The sequence below is a fragment of the Thermobia domestica genome, chromosome 16 (assembly GCF_964235325.1).
Source record: "Thermobia domestica chromosome 16, izTheDome1.hap1.1, whole genome shotgun sequence".
In the NCBI taxonomy this organism is placed as follows: domain Eukaryota; kingdom Metazoa; phylum Arthropoda; class Insecta; order Zygentoma; family Lepismatidae; genus Thermobia; species Thermobia domestica.
This window is the reverse complement of record NC_137469.1, coordinates 64,959,438-64,984,368: the sequence shown is the minus strand read 5'-3', so window position 1 is coordinate 64,984,368 and position 24,931 is coordinate 64,959,438. Positions and strand designations below refer to the sequence as shown.

Genomic DNA, 24,931 nt, shown 5'->3' with positions numbered 1-24,931 from the left:
CTGGATTCCCCTGTGTTAACGCACAGACTTCAAAATCAACTGGGAAATACTAAGGGAAGTACCGGTACTAAATGTGTGTACAAAATTTCAAGCTTCTATCTTGAGTAGTAAGGGTGAGGAAACTATTGAGCTAAGAACATTCCCACAATGCCCCAGATGACCCGGATGTAATATAAAAATTTCCTCAGACATCCCTATTTATCCTAGGATCATGATTTGTACATTATTCTCTTCAGAATAAAACAAATTTTCAAACGGTACCCTTCAAATGTCTACATCGTGTATCTGGGGCGGGTAAATAACGAAAAAAGGAATTTTCTGTTAAAAATATCTTTTTTTTTTTTAAATTTTTACCTCTGTGGACCCCTCCCCCTGTTTTAAGGCAGAGATCTTAAACAAATCTGAAAAATACTGAGGGGTCCACTGAGTAAATGTGTACAATTTCAATCTTGTAGGTGCAAAAGTAAGTGCGCGAAAAATAATATTCCCCAAATACCCCAGATTCCCGTATAAAACAGGATCTCAGGTAACAGTTTTCTGAGACATCCGTATTTATCCTAGGAGCATAGTACGTACATCATTTTCTTCAGAATAGAACAGCCTTGCAAACGGTACCATTCATATGTCTCCATCTGAAGCGGGAAAATCACGAAAAAAGCTATTTTTGTTAAAAATGTCCTCCCATTGGACCCCGCTGTTTCCATGCAGAGATCTGAAAATTATTAAGGGGTGCACTGAATGAGTGTGCAAAATTTCAGTCTTCTGAATGCAAAATGTAACCCCCCCAAAAATAATAATACGCATAACAAAAAATATCTTTTTAAATTTATGACGTCATCACACACTATGCCTCAACGCAGAAAGGCGTGAAAGCATATGTAACGTGTACTAAAATGCCTCCAGTCTTGAAGAAAAATGAAGTAAAAAGCCTTATTGGTACTTTTTTAATCGAATAATGAAGATTCTACCCTATCACCTAAAAATAGGTGATATAATTTAAAAAGTTAAGCATTAAGAAAAAAGTACAGCAACGTTTATCAAAATGACACTTTTTTTCACAAAAGTTACTGATATTTGGCAGGAGCCTATTTTTAAAAACTCAGAACTAACTTGCGGCATGAAATACATAAATTTCGCCTAGAGTTATAAAATTAAAAAAAAAAAAAATGGAGAGGGGATAGGACCCCTCTAAACACTCCTTATTATCTGGGAATAAACAAACAGACACGCACAAAAAAGAATTTTCGTCTTAAATGTCGAACGATTTTAAAACCCAAACCCAATGTTACGAAAAGAAGAAAGCAGGATTGCTCAGTTACCTGTTCAAAACGGGATTTTCCCTAATCATCCTCTGCATGACACTTGTTTTCATATTATACTGTACATTTGAGTCTCATTGTATTATGATTATTAACTTCCATAATCGAAATAACAGAACAGAAACAGGATTTTACTTATTTTCACTTTAAATTAATTTATTTCGGAATTCGATTTAAATCATCGATTTTTATTTAAAAAATCAAGTGATTTAAATCGTGATTTAAATCAGACTGTTTTAAATCAATCCACCCTGGGTCTAACTTAACTAAAACATGTAACTTGTATTTTTAACTGTTGATATAAGAACATATTTTATTATTTATATAATATTTCTTTTTTTAAATTAATAGATGGGACATTTGTTGGGACTGAACGATTTTAATCCTGACACATTTTCGTCAAAGTTAGAAGAGATGTTGTCAGTTATCAGACAAGTCAATGACCAATTTCGCAATCCAGTAAGTATTTTTCGTATTTTCTAGATGTTTATAAATAATGTGTATCCTATTAACATTTCAGTATTATTGAACGCTTCGATAAAAATTTATTCGAAAAGCTGATATTTTATCATAGTATATTTAGATGCTCTCTCGACAATCTTGCGCTTGTGACAAAAATTTTTATTTTATTTTCGTTACGAATCAGTTTCGCTTTACATGACACGTCAACTTATTCCCATGAAGAATTATTTAAAATAAAATCTTTAGTTTTAAGACTTTTAGTACCTCTGGGTTCTTTGGCTACGCTGCTAAACTTGACATAGTGATGATTTGTGTTGATTTGAGTTTATCATCCCGTTCAGCGTCGAGGCAATATGAGACGTGGATCAACAGCTTAACGTGGGATCCATCCGAACCAAATGAGCTCCCACCAGAACTAAGGTCTACTGCGCCAAAGCCGCGTACGCTAATCATCTAGCCACGAGGGAACTTTCACATAGTGATGAGAATTTTTCTAAGGGAGAAAGTTTGGTGCTAGTGGTGCTGAGTAGCAAATTAATTCTTTTACATTCTGAAAGAAAAATTCCCATTTAATGTGTCGCACGTTTGGCAGCGCAGCCAAAGAAGCCACATTGTAAAAGAGGCGGGGAAAGCCTTGAAACAGTTCGTGTTAAAGGCTTCTACAAGGATGTAAAGTAAGATGTCTTTTAATTATTAAATATGCATCTTATTCGTACATTGTCCATCAGTAAATGTGGAATTGTTAGTTTGTTGACGTAGTTTCGGAATTTCTCAAAACGGGGAAGGAAAAAGAAAAGCTCCTCATAAGAAAGAGTAACCAAACGCTTGCTGTAGCTGTTTATTTTTAATGCTGATTCTTCTTTTTCTAATTTCTCTTTGTTTCATCCTTCCTTAACTTTTTTTTTCATTTCTGGTTTCAAAAGGGTTTCCGGACTCTTCCCCTCCGCCCCCCTGGCTACGTGCCTGTTAACGACAAAGATTTTAAATAGCATTACAGGATTATTGTAAATTCCAGCAATCCTTTCATGCAGTGGTAGGTAGGATGCAACAATGTGTGGGTGCAGGAGAGTACAACTTTGAATGATCGTGTTTTCTATGAACACTTGTTTATTTTTCATAGCACTAGTCCCAATTTCAGATTCTCATATTGTGTATGAAAGTTATTTACAAATACATTGAATTTATTCGTTTCTTTACAATTTAATGTACCCTTTCCTTTTTCATAGCCTAAACCAATGTTTCCAACCGGTGTGTCGCGACACATTGGTTTATCACATAATCCCGGTGTGTCATGAAATTTTAGGATTTAAAAATTATGGACCATTTAAAATCAGTTTTGAGACAGACTGTGCCAGTCGACGGTTCCAGCTGCAGCAGCAATGCTGAATACTAATGAGTTACTGCGTTATAGAAATTTTAGCCTTACACCATTGTAATTTGTATTCTTATCAATGAAAGTCAAAGAAGTGTGTTCCAATGTCGTGGGCATTTAGTAAAACGTCTCATCATTCTACTTTCTCTTGGCTAAGCGGTTGGCGTACGCGCCCTTGGCGTGGTACACCTGGGTTCGACTCCTGGCGGGAACTTAAGTGGTTCGAATACCGTATTAAGCTGTAGGTTCACGTCTCATATAGCCTCGCTGCTGAAAGGGATGCTAAACTGAAAATAAAATTAAATTTTTTGGCACCAGTGAACTAAACTGTGGGACATGGATCTGATATGTAACATGGAAACCTCATATGTTCCGAAAATTCTCTCTTAGATTCCCACACAAAAACCGAGAGCGCTAACCCCGTAGCCACGAAGAAGCCCAATTTAAACCCAATTTGCAGTAGAATAAAGTGAGCACATTTGTATGTATACATTTATTATTATTTACTTTCAGGATCAAACTACTTTCGTTTGTGTATGCATAGCAGAATTCTTGTCGCTGTATGAAACCGAGCGCCTTGTACAAGAGCTGACAAAATACGGAATTGATACACACAATATCATCGTGAATCAATTGTTATTTCCTCCAAAGGGTGGATCCTGCAAAATGTGTGCTGCGCGTTGTCGAATACAGGAAAAATATCTTGACCAGGTATGGTATATACTTGAGCAAAATAGTGTTGGGTAGATGAGCTTTGAGTTATAAGCAGAGCCCGTCAAAATATAGCTCTTATTTTCTTGAAATATGGCATAGCAAAATGGCTTTTAAAAATTAAAAACATGGCTTTTATATATATATTTTATTAAAAAATATGGCTTTTATGTACAGCTTTTATTTTTCCATTACATTCCAATACTTACAGATTAAAAACTTAAAATGGCTATTCTGTGAACAAATATCATTCTTTATTGAACATTGTAATCAAATAGTGTTCAATGTTGGCTGTTGACAGACATAATCATCTGTCGTTGAGTAAGTAATTCAACTTTGGAAAGGAACGCTCAACGTCTGCTGATGTCACTGGTGCAAATTTGCACGAGAGCACGTCCAAATTTGTCCAATTATCTGGAAGTGGTTCCAGAATGTTGGATCCTGCTAGTGTTTGAGCCACTGCTCGCAGGGGCTTCCATCCACAATTTCGCTGCAGAACAGCTTCCATCTTCTTGTTTATTGTTTCGCCTACAGGACTAGTACATTTGTGCGATGTGAACTTTTCTACCTTTGAAATGGCTGTGGTTAGTTGTATAGACTGACTCCGCAGTTCCTCTATTATTTGTGGGATCTCACCGTAGTTGTGTTCTATTGAGATGAGCTGTCTCTGCAGGAGGGGATTCTGAAGAATACTCTTAGATTTCTTCACACATTCAGCATCCTCCTCCAATTGATCCACAACCTGAAAAACAATTTGGACATATTCTAAGATAATCTTCCTTTAGGTTAGATTAAAAATTGTGATAGATCTAAGGATAACAATGAAAACATTTCCTACTCTTCTTCTTCTTCTTCTTCTTCGTATTATTATTATTATTATTATTATTATTATTATTATTATTGACTTGTAAGAAATGGAAAATAATACGATATTTTCAAGTTGACTACATTGATACAAACGACCTTACCTGAACTAAATATATATATATATATATAATACTTGGTAAACAAAAGGTTAGTATACACTGGTTTGGGAGTTAGAAGTAATTTTTGGGAGTAAGTTTTTGTTTACATAAATTTTCACTGTTACCTGTTGGTACTTGTTGGTCTTACCTCTTCGTGAATTGTTGGTACTGTTCGCCGTAACGTAGAAACACTCGGGATTTTCTCAGTGTAGTACTTATATATATATATATATAAACCGAAGAGGCCCATTTTCCAATTTTTGGAGTGGAATCCCATTCTCTAAGAATGCTAGAACCAAGTCCTTCTCAAATTGCTTTTGTTCCTTAGGAGTTTCCATTTCTGTCAGTAACTTCTGTTTTTGCCCGCCTCGAAGCAACTTACTCTTGTGTACCATGGATTGTTTATGTTGAACAAATTCTCATTTCTTCTTGAATTCAAACTGAAATAAAGAAGTAATACTATTACTCGTAGCCCAGTAGCACGTATCTTTACATGAAAACATGTTTGAGTATCGACAAAAAGGAGACATAAACAAAACTCTGTACTGTAAGATTTTCCTTGAACACTTGTTGATAAATCGAGAAATAAGTTAAGTGCAGAACTTTTACAACAGTAAAACTGTGGAAGTTACTTATTCCGTTATTTTTGCAAGAATGACATCGACTGTACAATTTCAACCAATTATTCTTGTTAGAAGCTTTTCCTTGGTATTTCTTTGTTGTACAGGACAATAAATGTATATTTTCGTTACTTTATATGGCAGCTTATAAATAGGCGTACACTAAATTCAAACGGAACCTCTGCTGCCAAAAAGTGAAAATGTAAACTCCTAATGAATTCTTCAAATTAGTAATTGTAAAAATCTTAAATCAGTGGTTTCTCTAAACTAAATATTATCCCTGTATAAATATATATATAAAATAGAAATAATAAAAAAAAAAAAAAAAAAAAAAAAAGTATAACAGAAAAGAAAGCTAAATAAATTCCGTCAATACTTACAGTTTTCACGCAAAGTTTGAAGATTATTTTTTCACCGTCGGCCTTGAAATTATCATCTTCTGCTGCCCACTTCTTCACTAAAGCTGACTTCGGTAACGATACCTTCGGCATTTCAATAATTTTCCACTGAACACACAAAACTTAAATACGGATTGCAAACTGTTTCACAGAAGTAGTAGATATTCGTGGTTATTTAGCGACTTCCGCACTGACTTGCGATAGTGTTGTTCTTTGTTTAGTTTAAACTTAACCTCGTGGATAAACAGAAAAGGTGAAATAGTGCAAACGGAATCACGCAAACGAGAATTTCCACTCGCTGCTGTTTTCCGTTGTCTGTCTCGGGTTTTCGTGTTGTGCATAATCCTCATTACCGTGTTTAACTTGTGCTGAAATGATATTTATCCGAAATGCTTGCACTTAAAAAAAAATTATATTTATCCGAATTAGAAAAGAAACATTAATTAGGAAAAATTTATACAATACGACTTGCTTATTTTGCAGAATATCTATTGAAAATTGCTTTAAAATATTGTTTTTATTCGAAAATATGTTTTTTATCGCGGGAACAGACAAAATATAGCTTTTATGGCTTTTTAAATATATGTGGGAAATATGCTGGACCCGACAAATTGCCTACATACGAAGTTTCAAGATGATCAGAACGTTAGGACAAAACATGGCAAAATGGCATTTGACGGGCTCTGGTTATAAGGTAATAGGTATTAGAGAGTACCTAATATAAGATCATATTATATAAGTGCTGTAGGTTTGTTTATAGCAGTGAGCTAGGACTATTGTGGTTACATGAAGTTTAGATAGAAATAGTTCCGATGTACACTATTCAGAGATATAAAAACATGAGTAAGCCCTGAATAAGTAAAGAGTATATCCATATGGTGAACTAAAGGTTAACGTATAGGTAGCAACTAAGAGTGGTAGGCTTATTTGTAGATGTAAGACTTACCTTAAAATTTAATATTCGACCGCAAAGTAATACTTCATAACATCATCAAGGAAACCGTCTAGTTGGTTCAGAAGTACATTTTCTGTCATCCTATTATACATATATGTTATCCTCATCAGTGTTGGACACAAGTAACATTCAATTAAAGAATGAAAATAATTACGTTTTATTAGTATATGGATGAAGATTGTGCAGTTTTACTAGATGTGTCAACATACAAAGATACTAATAAAGATACTAATATAAATCAAATAAACTCACTCTTTTATGTTAGCTATTTAAAATACTTAAATAACCCTGAATAATAATTAACCAGTAGTTGGGATATTGGCTAAGAAGGAACTGTATCATGAAGGACTAGCTAGAGGGTATGGTGGGAGGAAAGAGGGAGGGGGAGAAGGAGACTACAATTAATGGACGATATCAAAACAGAGAAATCGTACGTGAAGACGAAGAAGTTGACGGAAGACCGTGGAGCATGGAAAGTTCTAAGTTGCGGCAAATGATCTGCCAATAATGGCAGAATACGTATGATTATGATGATGATTTACCGTTGCAGGCAGTCATGTACAGGTTATTATTAGGGTAGTCAGGAGAAAATGCAATAATGTGACCTTGTGACCACTGCTCAAAGAGATCGAAGTGTAAGATTTCGTATAAAAATATAGCATATTTTGTCAAATAATACAAGGTTTATGAGATATGTTCAGATAAAAAAATACGATCAATGAATCTGTCCTTGAGTTTCTGCTTGTCCGCAGCTTTGTTGCAGGAAGTGTACGGGGAAGAATGTATGAGCTGAACCTAGTGTTATGAGCGTTTCAACGCTTAAAATAGGAAGAACATCAAAGACAAGACAAAACCGTACACCCATCGTCATCATATGATGTTCACGTTCAGAAAGTGCGCAATGTTTTGCGGACAAATCGCCGTTTGACGGTCCGCGAAATATTTGAGATAAAAAATTACCAGTAAATGGTCCTGTCATGTAATCTTAGCTGATGAACAGAATACGCATCGTGTTGCTGCAAAAATTGTCAAAAATTGCTCCACGGTTGAACAGAAAGAAACACGTGTGGAAATCTGTCAAGAGTATTTGAATCAGGCAAAAAACAGATAATATTTATATATATTGAAAAGCTATATATAGCTTGAAAAGCATCAAAACAAATGACGAGACTTGAGTGTAGGACTGTGACGTTGAAACAACAACACTGATCTGACTGGATGAGAAAATCTTCTCCAAGACCCCAAAAAGCCGTCATAGTCACTCAAACGTTAAAGTGGTGCTTATTGTGTTCTTTGATTTTCGTTGTGTTGCTCATTATTAATGCGGTCCACATAGTCAGAATATTATTTAGAAGTGATAAGGCGCTTGAGGGCTGTGAGGAAGAAGAGACCGGAAGCTTGGAAAAATGGAGCATGGGTGCTGCACCACGACAGTGTCTGATGAAGCCAATATGTTTAATTAGTTGGCGAGACTGTCACACATTTATATTTTTTTTAAATAAACGCTGCTTTGCTGAGCGATTTGTATTTTTAGTGTAAGTTATTTAAGATAGCAAAGCTAGCATGCACCAGTTAGTTCGTAGAGTACAAGTACCCCACCCCATTATTTAAAATGTAACAAGAAAGCAAAAACAAACTTTTGTGAATTTAACAGTTATTTCAAAAACATAAAATTCCACTATTTCTTCAGATATAGGCCTGCCTATGTGAGGAACTAACTACATAAAAGTTCCTTATGAAGATTGTTTTTATAACAGAAAATAAGAAATACTTTTATTTTAGTGTGTTTAAAGGTATGAGAAAACCGCCTTTTTGTTAGTATATTTAACTATTGTGAGTATTATTATTATTGTTACTAAGAACAGGTGGATTTTTCAGGTGGTCCACCCCTGGTTTATATAAATATTTGAGTGGTGGCCCGCGTAGCATAGTCGCTAACGCTCTCGCCTTCGGTGCGAGCGGTCCCGGGTTCGATTCCCGGTGGGGTCGAAAAAGTGTAAAACGCTTTTTCAGATCAGCTACCCTGAATAAGGTTTTCCTCATTCACACCAGGCAAATGCCGGGGTGGTACCTAACTTATGGGTCCCAGGCCGCTTCCTTCCTTCCCCAATCCTTTCTTCCGTTTCCCTGGATAGTATGATTGCCGAGAAACCCGTGGCCATGAATACCGAACACCCAGAAATCTAAATCCTAAATATTTGAGTGGTGTATATGAACCCTCTACCCTGTTTTGATCTATATTTGAGTCAAAATAATATACATATATATACAGGGTGTCTCACCTAACTTTGCGACCTCAAATATTTCCGAAATGACAAAAAAAATCACAAATCTAGTTACGCAAGAATGTACTCATGCCAGGGGCCAAAAAAGCTCTCTAAACAACAAGTGCCCCCAGGGGTCCCATCATAGGGCCCTCAGCGGCCAACTTGAAAATTTCAAACGGGAACCCTCTATTTTTATTGCAGATTCTGATTCTGCGATCAAAACTAAGCAACTTTTACTTGAAGCACTTTTTCGTTATTCTAATAGATGGCGCTGTAATCGCAAAAAAATATCATCGTACGTACGTCCCCTATCTTTGCGACCTCAAATATTTCCAAAATGACAAATCTATTTAGGTAAGAATATACACATGTCAGGGTCCTATAAAATTCTGAAAACAAGTGCCCCCAGGGGTCCCATCATAGGGCTCCAGGGGCCAACTTGAAAATTTCAAATAGAAACCCCTTATTTTTATTGCAGATTCTGATATTGCAATTAAAACTAAGCAACTTTTATTTGAAGCACTTTTTCGTTATTCTAATAGATGGCGCGAGAAAAAACAATATAATCGTACGTATATTGTAACTTTGCGACCTGAAATACTCTGAAATAATAAAAAATGTGACAAATCAATTTAGGTAAGAATGTACACATGTCAGGGGCCTATAAAATTCTGTAAACAACAAGTGCCCTCATGGGTCCCATCATAGGGCCCCGGAAGCCAACTTGAAAGTTTTAATAGAGCGTTCACCTCTGGTGCTTGGGGTCCCGGGTTCGATCCCAGCCCCCGCCAAGTGAACTTTGTGGTGGACAAACACCGTGCTCGTGGGTTTTCTCGGGGTTCTCCCGTTTCCTCCCACTTTCTTCATTCCACCATTTCACTCATCTGTCATTATCACCGTCTCCTTTAGCCTAACCGGCATAACCGTGGGACGTAAAACTTAAAGATTTCATTTCATTTTCATTTGAAAGTTTTAAATGGAAACTCCCCATTTTTGTTGCAGATTCGAATTTGGGATCGAAAATACGTAAATTTTACTTGAAGTACTAGATGGCGCTGTAATCACAAAAAAAGAATCGTACGCTACCTAGGATTGATTATAAACTAAATATCTCGAGTAATACATGTGCAATTCAAAAGCACGAAATATGTGACCATATTTTGAAAAGGCTTAGCATAAAACAAAATTGCTTTCATTTACATTTCAATACAACCATGGTAGACAATTACGATATGGAAAGGAAAGCTTTTTGTGTTTTGCAACAAGAAATATCTTCCCTATAATTGTAAAGGTCACGTAGACCAATATGTTTGTTAAATATCATGTGACATGGACAGATCAAATAAAATCATTATTTCACACTAGTACGTAAAAGCACAAATGACAAAGGAGATTTCACAGGAGAACAAATTTACAAAATCTGGATAAAGCGCAAAGAAACTTAATTGATATACAGGGCTATTGTAAACTGTCTTCACGATATCAAAGGTTAGTAACTCACGTTTGTTTAGTCACGATGACATGCAGCTTATGTTAAATTAGAGAAAACTCAAAATTATTTTTTGTTTATAAACATATGCGTGTTATGTTCCTTGTCAAAGTTGCTCAAGATGAGTGCAGTTTGTAATTCAACATACATCAGTTTGATAGTCTAATTCTTGGCACACTTTTTTTTTTACATTCCAGAGTCAGGAAATCCGTCTGCTTCTTAAATACGTTCTCAAAGTGCAGTTAAATTGTTAGAAAGGGGTGACTGATATACTTTGATTTAACATAACACTAACTTCGTTGAAAATTCCATTTCACTTGAAAGTATAGAATTTAAAAATAAATAAAAAAAAAAAAAAAAAAAAAACGTCGTTCTGTCTTCGTTTCCTGCTATCTAAATTTACTGTTACCCTAGTTACGGAATGCGTAACTACACATCAGCTTTACCAGCCACGTAGTGTCTTCCTGTTTTTTTTTTTTCGAATTTGATTATCATGAGTCCCCTTGCCTCTCTCGACTTGGTTGTCTAAAATTGGCAGATGGACAAAGTGTAACTGATGTTTCACAACATACGCTCAAACTGCACACCTTTCTTGGTCTGGCAGGGAGCAATTCGATGGTAAAACACAAATACTGCATTCCTGGTGACGTCCAGTTCAATAAGTGCAACTTCATCAACAACCCTTTGACGAAGATTATCCAAAGTGGTTGGTAATGTTTAATATAGAAAAAATACTCTGGGTTTTAGATAAACCCAGAAAAAGTAGTATAATGGCGATAAATCAGGGGAACAGAGAACGAGCGGAACACCCAATCTCACCTCTTTTGCCAATCCGTTATTTAGAAAATTCCGTGTTAAGAAATTGCCGCATATTTACACCGTTGTGCGGTCTTTTACATCTTGCTGAAACTATCTGTGGACAAAATTGTCTTCTGCAGTATCTCTCATTGCTGGAACTATTTGATTTCGAAGCGTCTCCTCACACAGTTCAGAAGTCAAATTGTTATTAATAAAAAGGGCCTAATTGTTGAATATTTAGCACTGCCGCCCAGATATTCAACTTTTCAGGATGTAGAGTGTGTTTGAAAGGATCAACGAGACTGCTGTCAAATCAAAACCTGCTATTACTTCGATTATGTGGAACGTGCCTTCATCAGAGAATACAATGCTGGTAAGGAACGTAGGATCATCATTGATTTGTTTCATCATATCTTCACAAAATTCTATACGGCGATCAGAGACATCTTCATTCAGCTGGTGTATCAGATGAATTTTGTATGGGTGGAACACCATTTTCTTTAACATTCTTCTCGCAGACATGTGACTAATGTCATATTGTTTCGCAGCTTTATGAATGCTAAGTTGAGTATTTTCAACAAATGACTACAACTTCAAGCTGTTTGTCGCCGATTTCGGTTGACCAGGAATGTTACATTCCTTTATAGTTACAGTTTTCTCGACGCGTCTTACGATGCACTCGACAGTAGATCTCGAAATGGGATTGTGTGGAACGCGAACTTTTTTCGTTAAATATTGCCCTTACTTCAGCACATGACCTTTGGTTATTGCCCATCCTCGTATCATCGAAAGCGTTAGAACTTTACTTTGAGAGCTCTAATATAAACCGGTAGAAATACAGCTTGAGTGTTCAGAGGTTCTCTGTAATAATGTCTACTGCTACCAATATCTAATGGCTTCTACGTTGCTGGACCGTAATTTACAAACAACCATAAGTATTACACAGAACATGACATAGGGGTGACACATATGTCTTCTGGTCAATGTTATTTGTTCCACTAAATTTATAAGAGCACATTTGCTCTCTTAGATATCAACTTTACATGTTCATATTTACTTTCACTTCTCAAATGGAATTATATGCAGTTTCAAATCAAATCGTAATTATGCACATCGACATAACCATAACAACAAAATGATGATGTCCTTTTAAACTTTAATAGATCCACCGATAAACCTTACGTGTTCACTTTCAATTTTACCTCTCAGGTAAAATCACATGGTCTATATTCAAATCAAATCGCCATTATACATATCTACATAAACATGGCAAAAATGAATAACTTAATTCTCTTTTGACACTATGTCCGATAATTAATTGAAACTTAATGTCCCAACGGAGAGCTAGAGTAAATCAACTTTCATAGTATCCACAAACTTCCAGAAAAAAAAAAAAAAAAAAAAATCATTTCTTGAAGACTATTATTATTACAAACTTGTGTTCTAACATTATTTGTTTGCAAGTCTTAGCACCAAAGTCACACAGCATGCCCAGTTCTTGAACCTGCTTTTCATTTATCAACCTCAGGTACAATGATATTATCAGTGGCGGCGTAAGACAAACTGGGGCCTGGGGCCAGTGAAGTAGATCGGGGCCCCTTCCCGAACAATCATGATTTATACATTGCTAGTTTTGACATCCATTTACATAATCATTCTTCCTGTTTACTCCTCCCCCTTTCCCGTTGGTGTGTGTGTGTTTACCGTATACCATTTTAATCTGGGATATATATATATATATATATATATATATATATATATATATATATATATATATATATATATATATATATATATAAATGGGCGGTATTATATAAATGGGGCTGACATTCAGCATCCCTGTCTATTTTTTTAATGCTCAGAACCGCTTTCAGGCTGGTATCTAAAAATAAAACTGGACCAGGGCTATCATTGCGTACTTTTTCCTTATTTTATTCATTTTTAAATAAAGGACACGATGGAAAACGAATTAAGATGAATTAAGATTAGGGAAACTAGGACTCATGACAGAAATAACATAATCTTAAGAACTAACAAAACGTAACAACAAAGAATCCAGAATTTATCCTACACCTATACTATCCTAGCTTAAACGCGACCTGTAATTAGATGGGATAATGGAAATAATGCTCACGTACAAAATGTAACAATGAGCTGATATTGAAAAAAAACTGCAAATAGTAATAATACACCGATGCAATTTCTAAATGTAATCTCTATGTTCTCTAGAATTTTCTTGATCGGTTCTCGCCTTTTGCGCAATATCTCATCTGTGTGTATGGTTAAGTTAACTCATGGTTTCTCACCTGTCTGAATTTACACTGTATGGGTTTTATTTGATTAGATTTTCCCCCTACACTTAGTCTTATTCACTTTAACATTCATTCTTTCTCCGGTGATCATACACGATACATACACTTTTTTTTACCGAACTATGAATAAAAAATGGCTAGAATAATTTTTTTCTGCATGTCTTCTTCACTTATTTTTCTATTTTTTTATTTTTTTTTTTTTACCAGGTTTCTCTCCAGTAATAATATACGATCTATTTAGTCCCACTGCTTTTGCAAAAATATCAATGAATAGTTAAGCAATAGAATGTTTCTCTCCTACTTGTCTTTTTTACTATTGTTTCCAGATTTCACATTTGTTTCTTTTTTATTATTATTATTATCTTTTTGTATTTAATAATTTAGTCATGTTCATATTCTGTCACGTATGACTGTTTCCATTAAAACTTACTAACACACTTAGTATTAGAATATAACAAAAAATCCTGAATATATTGAATAATTGGGGATAAATCGTAGATTAAATATGTGAGCACAGAATTCTACAACGGTTTTACCATCCTACTTTTCAATACCACCCATCACCAGTAAATTGACAAATCTTGACGGTTTTTTTATTATTCTTTTGGTACTTTTGTATTTTGTTTGTCTTAAGTTGAAATATGAAACTACTTTCGACGATAGTTCCGCTACTTCATTAGCCTGTGTTCCAGCAGCATTCAGAAATGCTACCGTCCTTGCTTTGGTAGGTGCGAAAGTCTCAACTATATTTTCAAAATCCAAATTAGATGATATTTCATTTTCGACAGAAAAAATGGTCAGATTCGTGAGTCCTTCTTGATTCATTGTGGAGCGCAAGTATGATTTTACCACCTTCCTTCTGCTAAAAGACCTTTCACATGATGCGAGAGATACGGGCAATGTTATCAAAATCTGAAGAGGGATTGCCAAACTATTGTAAGCTTTAAGTTCCATTGAAGATACATATTTCAGTATGCCTTGTGGGGAAAAGTCAGGTCTTCTTTAGCTTTCTAGCACACCTTAGTGAATGGATTATATCCTTACAATCCTGAAATAATTCTACGCCACCAAGGTCATTCGGGAATATGAAAGCTAAATCAGAGTAACATGCTTTTAGCCTTTCCTCGCTCATCACCTGGCTGCAACATAAAGTTGGTGATAGAACATAGGAATTCAAACCTGTCGTTCAGATCATGCATTTGAGTAAAACGGTCATACATTTGTTGTCTCATCTCATCTAGAATTTCATTGATAGAGTGCTTCACTTCGGCCTGTGCAGTCAGAGATTCATCCTTTGCTTCTTCTCGGCTGTTGCTTGTAACCTCACAGACTTTACTAGACCCCTGACTGGTCTACTGGTTAGAGCTCGCCTTTCGAACATGCGGTTGTGGGTTCAAATCTATGGGGTCCGATGGAACGCAGTGGTTCGGAGCTCACTTTAATAAAACTGCAGGACCTGTACTCACACACTCCCAAGCTTGTTTAGAATGATAATCACAATTGAAAGAATAAACAAATAAAGAAACAGGTTTCACTATACTTACGTACCAGCCCTGTCTATAAGATCGAAATCAGGACATTAACATGGACTCCTCACGAAATACCGTTTAGGCTCTTTTTACAAGTCAGGTTATTACAACGCACTGATATTCATTTTTTTTAATTGGACTTATTATATTGCAAGTGTACAATCACAAGAATGGGCATGCGACATGATTGTGATCAGCTATCCATATGATGGAATCGCGCAATAGTTTACCCAGCTTATCGAGAAACTGTGGAACACACCACACAAATTACGCCCCGTAAAAAACAGTCCTATTTAATTTCATAGAAGGAATCAATATAACATGTAATTTACGTAAATTATTTTTTTCTTTTGAATATTTAAACACTTGTTTTCTTATTGAACATTGTCTTTACTCTAAATTTGTGAGCTGAAGTGTAAATTCATACGCCAAAAAGCAAGAGCAAAAAAGTGGAAACCAGCTAAGCAAAAGTATTTCGCTCTCTGAAAATTCGACTTGTAAAACTGCAGCAAAGAGCTTTTAATTAGCACCAGAATTCTAGTACCCTAATGAAGCATTATGTACGTTGATCCCTTCTTTGTGTCTTTTCCTTGAACTGATAAATAAATAAACAGTGATATTTTAGGAAGCAGGCTAGCTGTCGGAGCCCCATTACTTGCATCATAATATTTTAAAATGAAAACAACACAATATACCTCCATTTTCCTTTTTCTATGTTTTAATCTACAATCAGCTTTTTACTTTAAATTTCTCTAAGATTATTGAACAGAGTGAAACTTTTATTTTATTGTTTTGTCACTGTAAATATTATAGGCAAAGCACTGAAAGCAACCTAGAATATGTAAGAAAATCGTTGCCCAACAAATTGGGGATGTTATCTCCACCACCAGCTTTATGAGAAGCTGGAAACATGAATGATTAAATCGTATAATTGTTTCATTAAAATACACGAACATTAAATTCGAGATGTAAACTTTAACATAGCTATTATTGTAATTATAAATGAAATACACAAAATGCATATTTGAAAAGATGCAGCAGAATTTGGGTTGGTAGAATAAGAGTCTTTGGTCCGTAAAAGGTAATGGTTTGTTATGTAAAGTTCCTTCAATATGTCAGCTGATTACAATACCTTTATGCATCGAGGTAGCTCCATGAGTTGTCGTCCAACGAAGTTGCTCCGTCAAAATCTTATGTACACTTCCCCGACAAATTTGGTGTTCGTGGTTTTATTCAAAGGCTGTTTTACAAAAGCCCACAAAAGATGTGTATTGCGTAAAAGTAGGAAGTAAGGTAATAAAGGTCAGGATAAGGAATGTGATGTAGACATGTGGAGGGTGCAGGGTGAAGGACTTCTGCTATTGCACCTAGTTTAATGAACCTAACAAGTTTTTACAAAATGCTTCAGAAAAGCTTGAGGCTACATCAGTTCAATTCTTCTTGGGAAAAAAATAAAATTTTCTAAGTGGCACTACTAGAATCGAACGACGAACTTCCGGGACCATATCTCTCAGCATGTAACATTATTAATATCTTAATCCACATACATTTTTTCCTTTAAATTTCTTTGGGGTCCCCCAAGATAATTTATTTTTAATCTATATTCAGTTTTTTTCTTTAAATTTCTTTGCGGGTCCCCAGGAGAATGAGGCCCTAATCTTGTTTAACTTATACGGACATCCGGTACTAGTTAGTTTTATTAGACAGATATTTCTGTTGTTTCATCCGTTATTTGGTGTAATATTGATTGACAATTAACTGAGTTTGCTTTTAGAGAAGATGTGGTTTATAAACCTTAACAGTACTTGTACGGCTCATGCTAACAAAGTTCTTTAGTAATTATCTTTTATCTACCGTCCGGGGCCCCCACACAAAGAGGGGCCCGGGGCGGTGGCACCGCTCGCCCCGCCCTTACGCCGCCACTGCTTTGTAGAGAAAAATCCAGACGAGGACGAATCCACCTTGCCATTCTATTGTCCCATTAAATCTAGAGATATCTGCACATTGCTCACTAGATAGAAGGCATAGTGAACTTTTGAAGCCATTTATATATATATATATATATATATATATATATATATATATATATATATATATATATATATATATATATATATAGTAGGGAAAGGACAAATTTCCTTTGAGAAAACCGTCTCTCATTACGGACTTTCGGGATTTGAGTAAAACGATACCCCCCCCCCAAAAAAAAAGCCTACTTCTTGAGATATGAAAATTACTTATGGTCTACAACTCCAAATGCATTACGATACATAAAATAAAATGGTATTCCTTTCAGGTTTGTGATGTCATGTGATCCCTACCATTTTATGTTTTCAAAATATTTTGAAAGGGTCTTTAAACAATTTTAGCAGATACCGTGTTTACTAAACTCTCTGAATCAGTATACTTAACGTCTATCGAAATTTGATTAAATAAAAAGAGCAATGTTTCTCAAACTATGGTCTGCGGAGCACAAGCAGTCCTTTGAGGTCCTCTTAAACAGTAGAGTCATTTCAGTTTATTCCATGGGAAGAGGAGGGCAAGAGTGTTAAATTAATAAGAATTTCAAGGTTTTTATTAGTATATTAGTAGACAATTTATTTAAAAGTAAATGATTCTCAAACTCAGGGGATAATTTCCCCCTACCCTCCCCAAATAAAGCCCTGCTCTTAAATTAAACATTACTCCAAATAAGAATAAAATTTAAGTAAATTGTGTATAATATACTATAGTTGAAATGAAATCTTTTCGTTTAACGTCCTATGATTATGGCCTTTAATCTAAGGGAGACGATGATTACAACCACTGAATGATGAGATTTTGTGGAATGATAAAGTGGGAGGAATTGAGAGTACCAAAAGAAAATCCAGGGACACGATGTTGTCCACCACAAACTTACTTGGCCGGGGTACGAACCACGGATCCCACAGAAGTAGGCACTCTACCATTGACCCACGTGCCCGACCTCTCAGAGTTTGGAAATCGTACGTAAACAAGCATCTTTCACTGTTTTTTCTAGAACCGACATTTTATGAAATTTATTACACTGTTTACTTCATATTCATGGTTGCTTGAATTTGAGTTTAGCGTCCCTTTCAGTAGCGAGGCTATATGAGACATTGACCTACAGTTTATTGTGGGATCCGAATAGGGCCGGATTTAGGGGTGCATGTGCACTTCCTCCTTCGTTGTAAATATACATTCCCCAAAGTGAGAAGCCTGCAGTGAAAATAGCAACACTTTCCGAAAATTTCTGTTGTCCTGTTTCCGTTTGGGCTTAAACAAAGGGAAGTTTTGCAAAATCAATAGTTGAAGTCAATTTTCTAAAAGTTGAAAGAAAAGGATTCACCGAGAACAGACACAGCATTTCCAGTGCATTTCCTCATTCACACCACAGATGCCTAAAGGCATTTTTTAAAAAAATCCACTTCAATTCAAATGTACTAGTAGTTATTGGCGCCCAACTCTTCAGAAAATCCTGGATCCGAACCGCATAAGCACCTGCCCAAAATCCAACTTGGAGGACTCCAGCGCCAAAGCCACATAGCCAGAGGAAGTTCTGAAATTATTCTTAATAGACTTCAATTACTAACACATCCTTTCTTTTATTAATACCAATGTAAAAAAAAAAAAAAAAGTAAAAGGTACAGATCACCGCACTAAACTCTCTTGCTCCAATTTATTCAACTAAATCATGTTATGTTGCATCCTTTTTTTTTTAATGAAATACGAAGAAAATTAGGTTACGAAGAAAATTTCATCCGAAGAAAACTCACCCCAAGAATAAACTACCCTTTTGAACTTTTCAGAACAAATGAGTTATGTTATATTTGCAGGTTATAAATGAAATATTCATTTATCAGTTATGAACAAAATAGCCTGAATCGTTTTTGAGAAAATCGTCGAAAAACTCATCCCCAAGAATAAACTACCCCTTCTGGAATTTTTCCATTAAAAAAAAAAAACTTATACCACATTATAGGGTTGTTACTGAATCATTGATTTATGAAATATGAACAACATTGTTAGATCCGTTTTCGAGACAATCGCAAGTTTTGATTTTCGCCTTTCAGTAAACTACCCTTATTTTGGGGGTAGGAAGGACTTTTTTCTTTAAAATCCCGAGGGACTCTTGTAAAAACGTTAAGTTTTATATAAATCTAGTCTTGATATGTTGAAGGCTTGATCTCTTGGTGAGTGAATATCTTTAATACCTGGACAAACGGACGGACGGACCGACGGTCAAATATTCAAAAATCTATTTTTCGCATGAAAGGGCCATGAAACGTGTAAATCCGTTCATATCTCAAATTGGTGTTTTTCACTGTCATCATACTTTCTTCTGTCCTATAGTTGCTCGAAAGTAATAAATACAGTAGAAGTTAATAAGTACAATTTTAAAAGTATTAATTATGTATTGATATATATGTTCAAAACTTTTTTAAAAATATATAAATATTTGCTTTCGAATAGAACAAAGAATAGGTTTATCCGTAGAACATTCTGACATGAAAGTGATCTAAGTTTAAAAACAATGAGAAAACGCTTTTCGTATATATCGGTAGATAGCAGAATTTATGGAAACTAATTATTAAGTTTTTATAAGAACCATGGGCACCCGTAGAGTAGGGCAGGGCGGGGCCCGGATCCCACTGGCTCACAAAAATGTATTAGTTTTCGCAAGATTTTCTTAATACAAATAAAAAAAGTGCAAACGTAACATAGCAACCAGAGATGTGAGCCCCTACCCTAAAAAAAATTTCTTCGGGCGCCCATGATAAAAACTGTATACTTAATTTCACACAAAAGTAAATAGGCATTTTCATGGAATTGAGGGATATTATGGGCTCCACAAACTGTATTTTCTTTTTTATATTTTGAAACCATCTTCAGCTAGTTCTAAATATTGTTATAGACATGTGTTTGCCGAAGACCCGAACTAACGCCTAACGGTTAGCAAGCTATGGTGAAATAGAGAGCAACGCCATAACGGTATGGAGTTTCATTATTAAATGTTTTGTTATTGGCTAAAATTATAAGAATCGTATTCTGCATATCGAAAATGCCTCATATATCAAATTTTGTTCCCTTATGCCCAACTCCAGTGACTTAGGGAAAGATCTTATCCTTGAACATTAATCTGGTAAGTAGATTTTGCCCCTTCGGATGACTTTTTTTTTTTTTTTTTTTTTTAAATCGTGTTCACAAGACTGGCCTGCATTTCGATCTATGTTATGTTTTAATTAAGTTTTCAATCCGAAGATGCAGATCGGTGACCCAAACCTGGAACTAGGACAAGAACTCGAATCAGACATCCAGATCTATTCAACGTATTAGTACTTTCGTGGTCTTCAAGTGACGGTATATAAGTTAGACTATATCGCTATTGAAAAATAAAAATAATATAGTTCACATACCATTTTCTTCATGTATAAATCGTCAAAGATAATTTCAGTGGGCACAGAAAGGAAAGAGGGAAACAAACACAAACTTGACCAGTTTATAAGTCTCCATGGTCTACTCAAACCAAGAAATGAATACACACCTTAGAAAACATGAAATCAATTTATTTTGGTATTAGCTGTAAAAATCATACTATAAGCACTTAGAATAAACAATTACACAATCTTAGAAAGCATAGGTGCCGAATATTGGATACTGTTTGAAAAAAAGTAATAAAATCTTTACCAACAGATATTTAATTGATATAGCATCTTCTAAATGTTCTGTTATCTTTGTAGATTATAATTTGAAAGTTTCGAAGCAATAACGAAATATTTAAAGAAATATATATATATACACACTTTGGTACAAAGTCGCATTTTTCTCAGTTCTGAAAAAGGTTGCCCAATATCGGATAGTAAGGTGACTCAATATCGGGCGGAAATTAAATGAGAAGGATTTAAGGAAAACCACAACTGGAGAAAACTGCATTATTTTAATTATATTACATGGTGTAAATATATACAAAACGTAAAGTTGCAAAACATGTAGATGTAACTAAACGTTGTTCTATAAAATAAACTACTTTCTAAATATGTGCATATGTAAATTTATCTTAACTAAACATTATTCTACAAAATTGTAGACTTTTTCAACATATAGATTTACTTTGAATTAAACATTGTTCTATCAAACAGACAACTTTCTAAATATGCAGATTTTCTGGTACTTAAACATTGTTCAACAAAAGAAGCTACTTTCTAATGATGTAGATTTATTTGTAACTAAACGTTGTTCTACTCATCTGTAGTAGGATCTATCAAGAAGTTAAATTACTGGCAATAATCACAAACAAAGGATTTACACGTTTTTGGATCAGTGCCTGCATATAGCTCGTGTGCTCATTTAAGACATCGCATACATCGTATCCATAATTCACCACCTTTGTCAAGTTTATACGGCTGTGAACAAAACATTGAAGATTTTGGATGCCTTGAGGAACTCCATTTTCTTTCCCTTGACGGCAGCAACAGTCTGGAACATAGCCTCAGAATCCCACTTCTTCCTCCGAGCAATTTCTGTCAACTGTAATAACCTAAGAATGACATCAACAATACCGTTCCCTAATATCTAATATCCGATATTTGGCAACGTAGGTCGTGTGGCAACTTTCAACTATATACATTACGTAAACAGAAACGAGCTACCAAAACATCATATAATTTAAGACTACTCTTCTTAGCCTATATTACAAGTGTAGCATGAATATGATTAGGTTATCTTTATGGACGACGTAACACAATCAACTGTAGTACTGGAAATATTTCGTAAGGTCAAAAGCACAAAACACTTCACCACACAAATAAACATGTTGCGAGAGATATCATAACTTAAGTATGTAATGGCCCACCTATTGTTGTGCATACACGATAACGGCCGCTAGGCTGCAGCACATCACACGGAATATTTCTCGGTATCCGATATTAGGAAACTATCCGATATTCAGCACCTTGACCCTAGTTTTGATACCACCTGGATACCTCTCATCTAGAGATGCCCAGCCCCCAAAGGACTGGACACGTCTCCATTAACTTTACTATCCTTCTCCAAAATTTACTGCTCTTTTCCCAAAATTCTTGCCCCCCAAAAGTACTGCTTTTTCCCCAAATGTACCATTCTTTACTAAAATTTACTGTTCTTCCACCCAAATGTAGCAATCTTCCCCAAAATACTATTTTCCTCCAAATGTATCATTCATCCTCAAAATTTACTATTCTTTCACACAAATTTACCATTCTTCCCCCCCCAAAATATTGTTTCCCTCCCAAATGTACCATTCTTTACCAAAATTTACTGTTCTTTCATCTAAATGTACGATTCTTTACCAAAATTTACTGTTCTTCCACCCAAGTCTACCATACTTCCCCAAATATACCATTTTTTTTTTTTACCAAAATTTACTGTTCTTCCACCCAAATGTATCATACTTCCCCCGAAATACTGTTTCTCCCCCAAATATACCATTCTTTGCCAAAATTTACTGTTCTCTCACCCAAATGTACTATACTGCCCCCCAAAATACTATCTTTCCTCCAAATGTACCATTCTTCCTCAAAATATACTGTTCTTTCACACAAATTTACCAGTCTTCCCCCCAAAACTACTATTCCTCCCCAAAGTACCATTCTTAACCAAAATTTACTGTTCTTTCATCCAAATGTAACATTCTTTCCCAAAAATACTGTTATCCCCACAAATGTACAATTCCTCACCAAAATTTACAATTCCTCGCCCCAAATGTACCATTCTTTTCCAAACTTTACTGCTCTTTCCCCCAAATTTACCATTCTTCCCCTCAATATACTGGTTACTCCCCAAATGTACCATTCTTTACCAATATTTACTGTTCTTTCACACAAATTTAACATTCTTCCCCTCAAAAATACTATTCCTCCCAAAGTACCATTCCTTACCAAAATTTACTGTTCTTTCACCCAAATGTACCAATCTTCCTCCAAAATACTGTTTTCCTCCCAAAATGTACCATTCTTCCCCAAAATTTACAATTCCTCACCCCAAATGTACCATTCTTTTCCAAACTTTACTGCTCTTTCCTCCAAATTTACCATTCTTCCCTCCAAAATATTGTTTTTCCACAAATGTACTATTCTCTACCAAAATTTACAGCTCTTTCAACCTAATTTACTATTCTTCCCCTCAAAATACTGTTTTCCCCAAAAAATACTATTCTTTACCAAACTTTACTGTTGTTTCACCCAAATTTACCATTCTTTCCCTCAAAATACTGGTTACTCCACAAATGTACTATTCTTCACCAAACTTTACTGTTCTTTCACCCAAATGTACCATACTTCTCCTCATAATACTCTACTTCCTCCAAATGTACCATCCTTCCCCAAAGTTTACTGCTGTTTTCCCAAAATTTACCATTTCCTCCCAAAATTATTGATTTTCCTTAAACGTACCATTTCTCCCCAAAATTTACTACTTTTCCTCAAACTTACCGTTCTTCCACCCAAAATACCGTTTATCCTCCAAATGTACCATTCTTTATCAATATTAACAGTTGTTTCACCGAAATATACCATTCTTCCAGCCAAAATATTGTTTTTCCTCCAAATGTGCATTCTTCCTCAAAACTTACTGTTCTTTCACCCAAATTTACCTATCTTCCCCGTAATATGCTGTTTTCCCCCCAAATGTAGTATTCTTTACCAAAATTTACTACTCTTTCACCCAAATGTACCATTCTTCCCCAAAATTTACTGCTCGCTTCTTCACCCATTCTTTTCCTCGAAATATTGTTTTTTTTTTTTTTAATGTACCATTTTTACCAAAATTTACTGATCTTTCTCCCAAATGTATCATTCTTCCCCCAAAAAAATACTGTTTTACGTTCAAATGTACAATTTTCCCCAAAATTTACTACTTCTTTCCCAAATTTACCCTTTTTCCCCCTCAAAAATAATGTTTTCTTCAAATGTACCATTCTTTATCAAAATGTACTGTTCTTCCACCCAAATGTACGCTTCTTCCCCGAAAATACCGTTTTTACTCCAAATGTGCATTCTTACTCAAAATTTACTGTTCTTTCGCTCAAATCTACCTATCCCCCCGAAATACTGTTTTTCTCCAAATGTACCATTCTTTCCCAAAATTTACAGGTCCGTCCCCCAAAATTTATCATTTTACCCCCAAAATTAATTTTTCAGCAAATGCATCATTCTTCCTCAAAATTTACTGTTCTTTCACACAAATTTATCATTCTTCCCCCTCCCAAAACGCTATTTCCTCCGCAAATGTACCATTCTTTACTAAAATTTACTGTTCTTTCACCCAAATGTATTATTCTTCCCCCCAAAATACTGCTCTCGTCCAAAAGTACCATTCTTTCTCAAAAATGTACTACTTTTTCACCAACTTTACCGTTCCTGATCCAAAAATACTGTTTTCCCCCAAATGTACCCTTCTTTACAAGTATTTACTTTTCTTTCACCCAAATGTATCATTCTTCCCCCCAAAATACTGTCTGTTCCCTAAATGTACCATTATTTACCAAAATTTACTGTTCTTTCACACAAATGTACCTTTCTTCCCCCCCAAAACACTATTTTCCTCCACATATACCATTCTTCATCAAAACTTACTGTTGTTTCATCCAAATGTATCATTTGTCAGCCAATATACTGTCTTTCTCCAAACGTACCATTCTTCCTCAATATTTGCTGCTCTTTCTCCCAAATTTACGACTCTTCCCCCACAATATACTG

At 35.2% G+C, this 24,931-nt stretch overlaps 1 protein-coding gene across 1 annotated transcript in view; it reads left to right on the top strand.

The window, feature by feature from the left end:
- LOC145673116 (ATPase ASNA1 homolog) overlaps positions 1-24,931 on the top strand; it is a 37,193-nt gene that overhangs the window by 9,727 nt on the left and 2,535 nt on the right. Inside the window, exons 5-6 of the mRNA XM_081742499.1 lie at positions 1,671-1,778; positions 3,667-3,864. Coding sequence (XP_081598625.1) covers positions 1,671-1,778; positions 3,667-3,864 — 306 coding nt within the window. The remainder of the gene's footprint in view (positions 1-1,670; positions 1,779-3,666; positions 3,865-24,931) is intronic.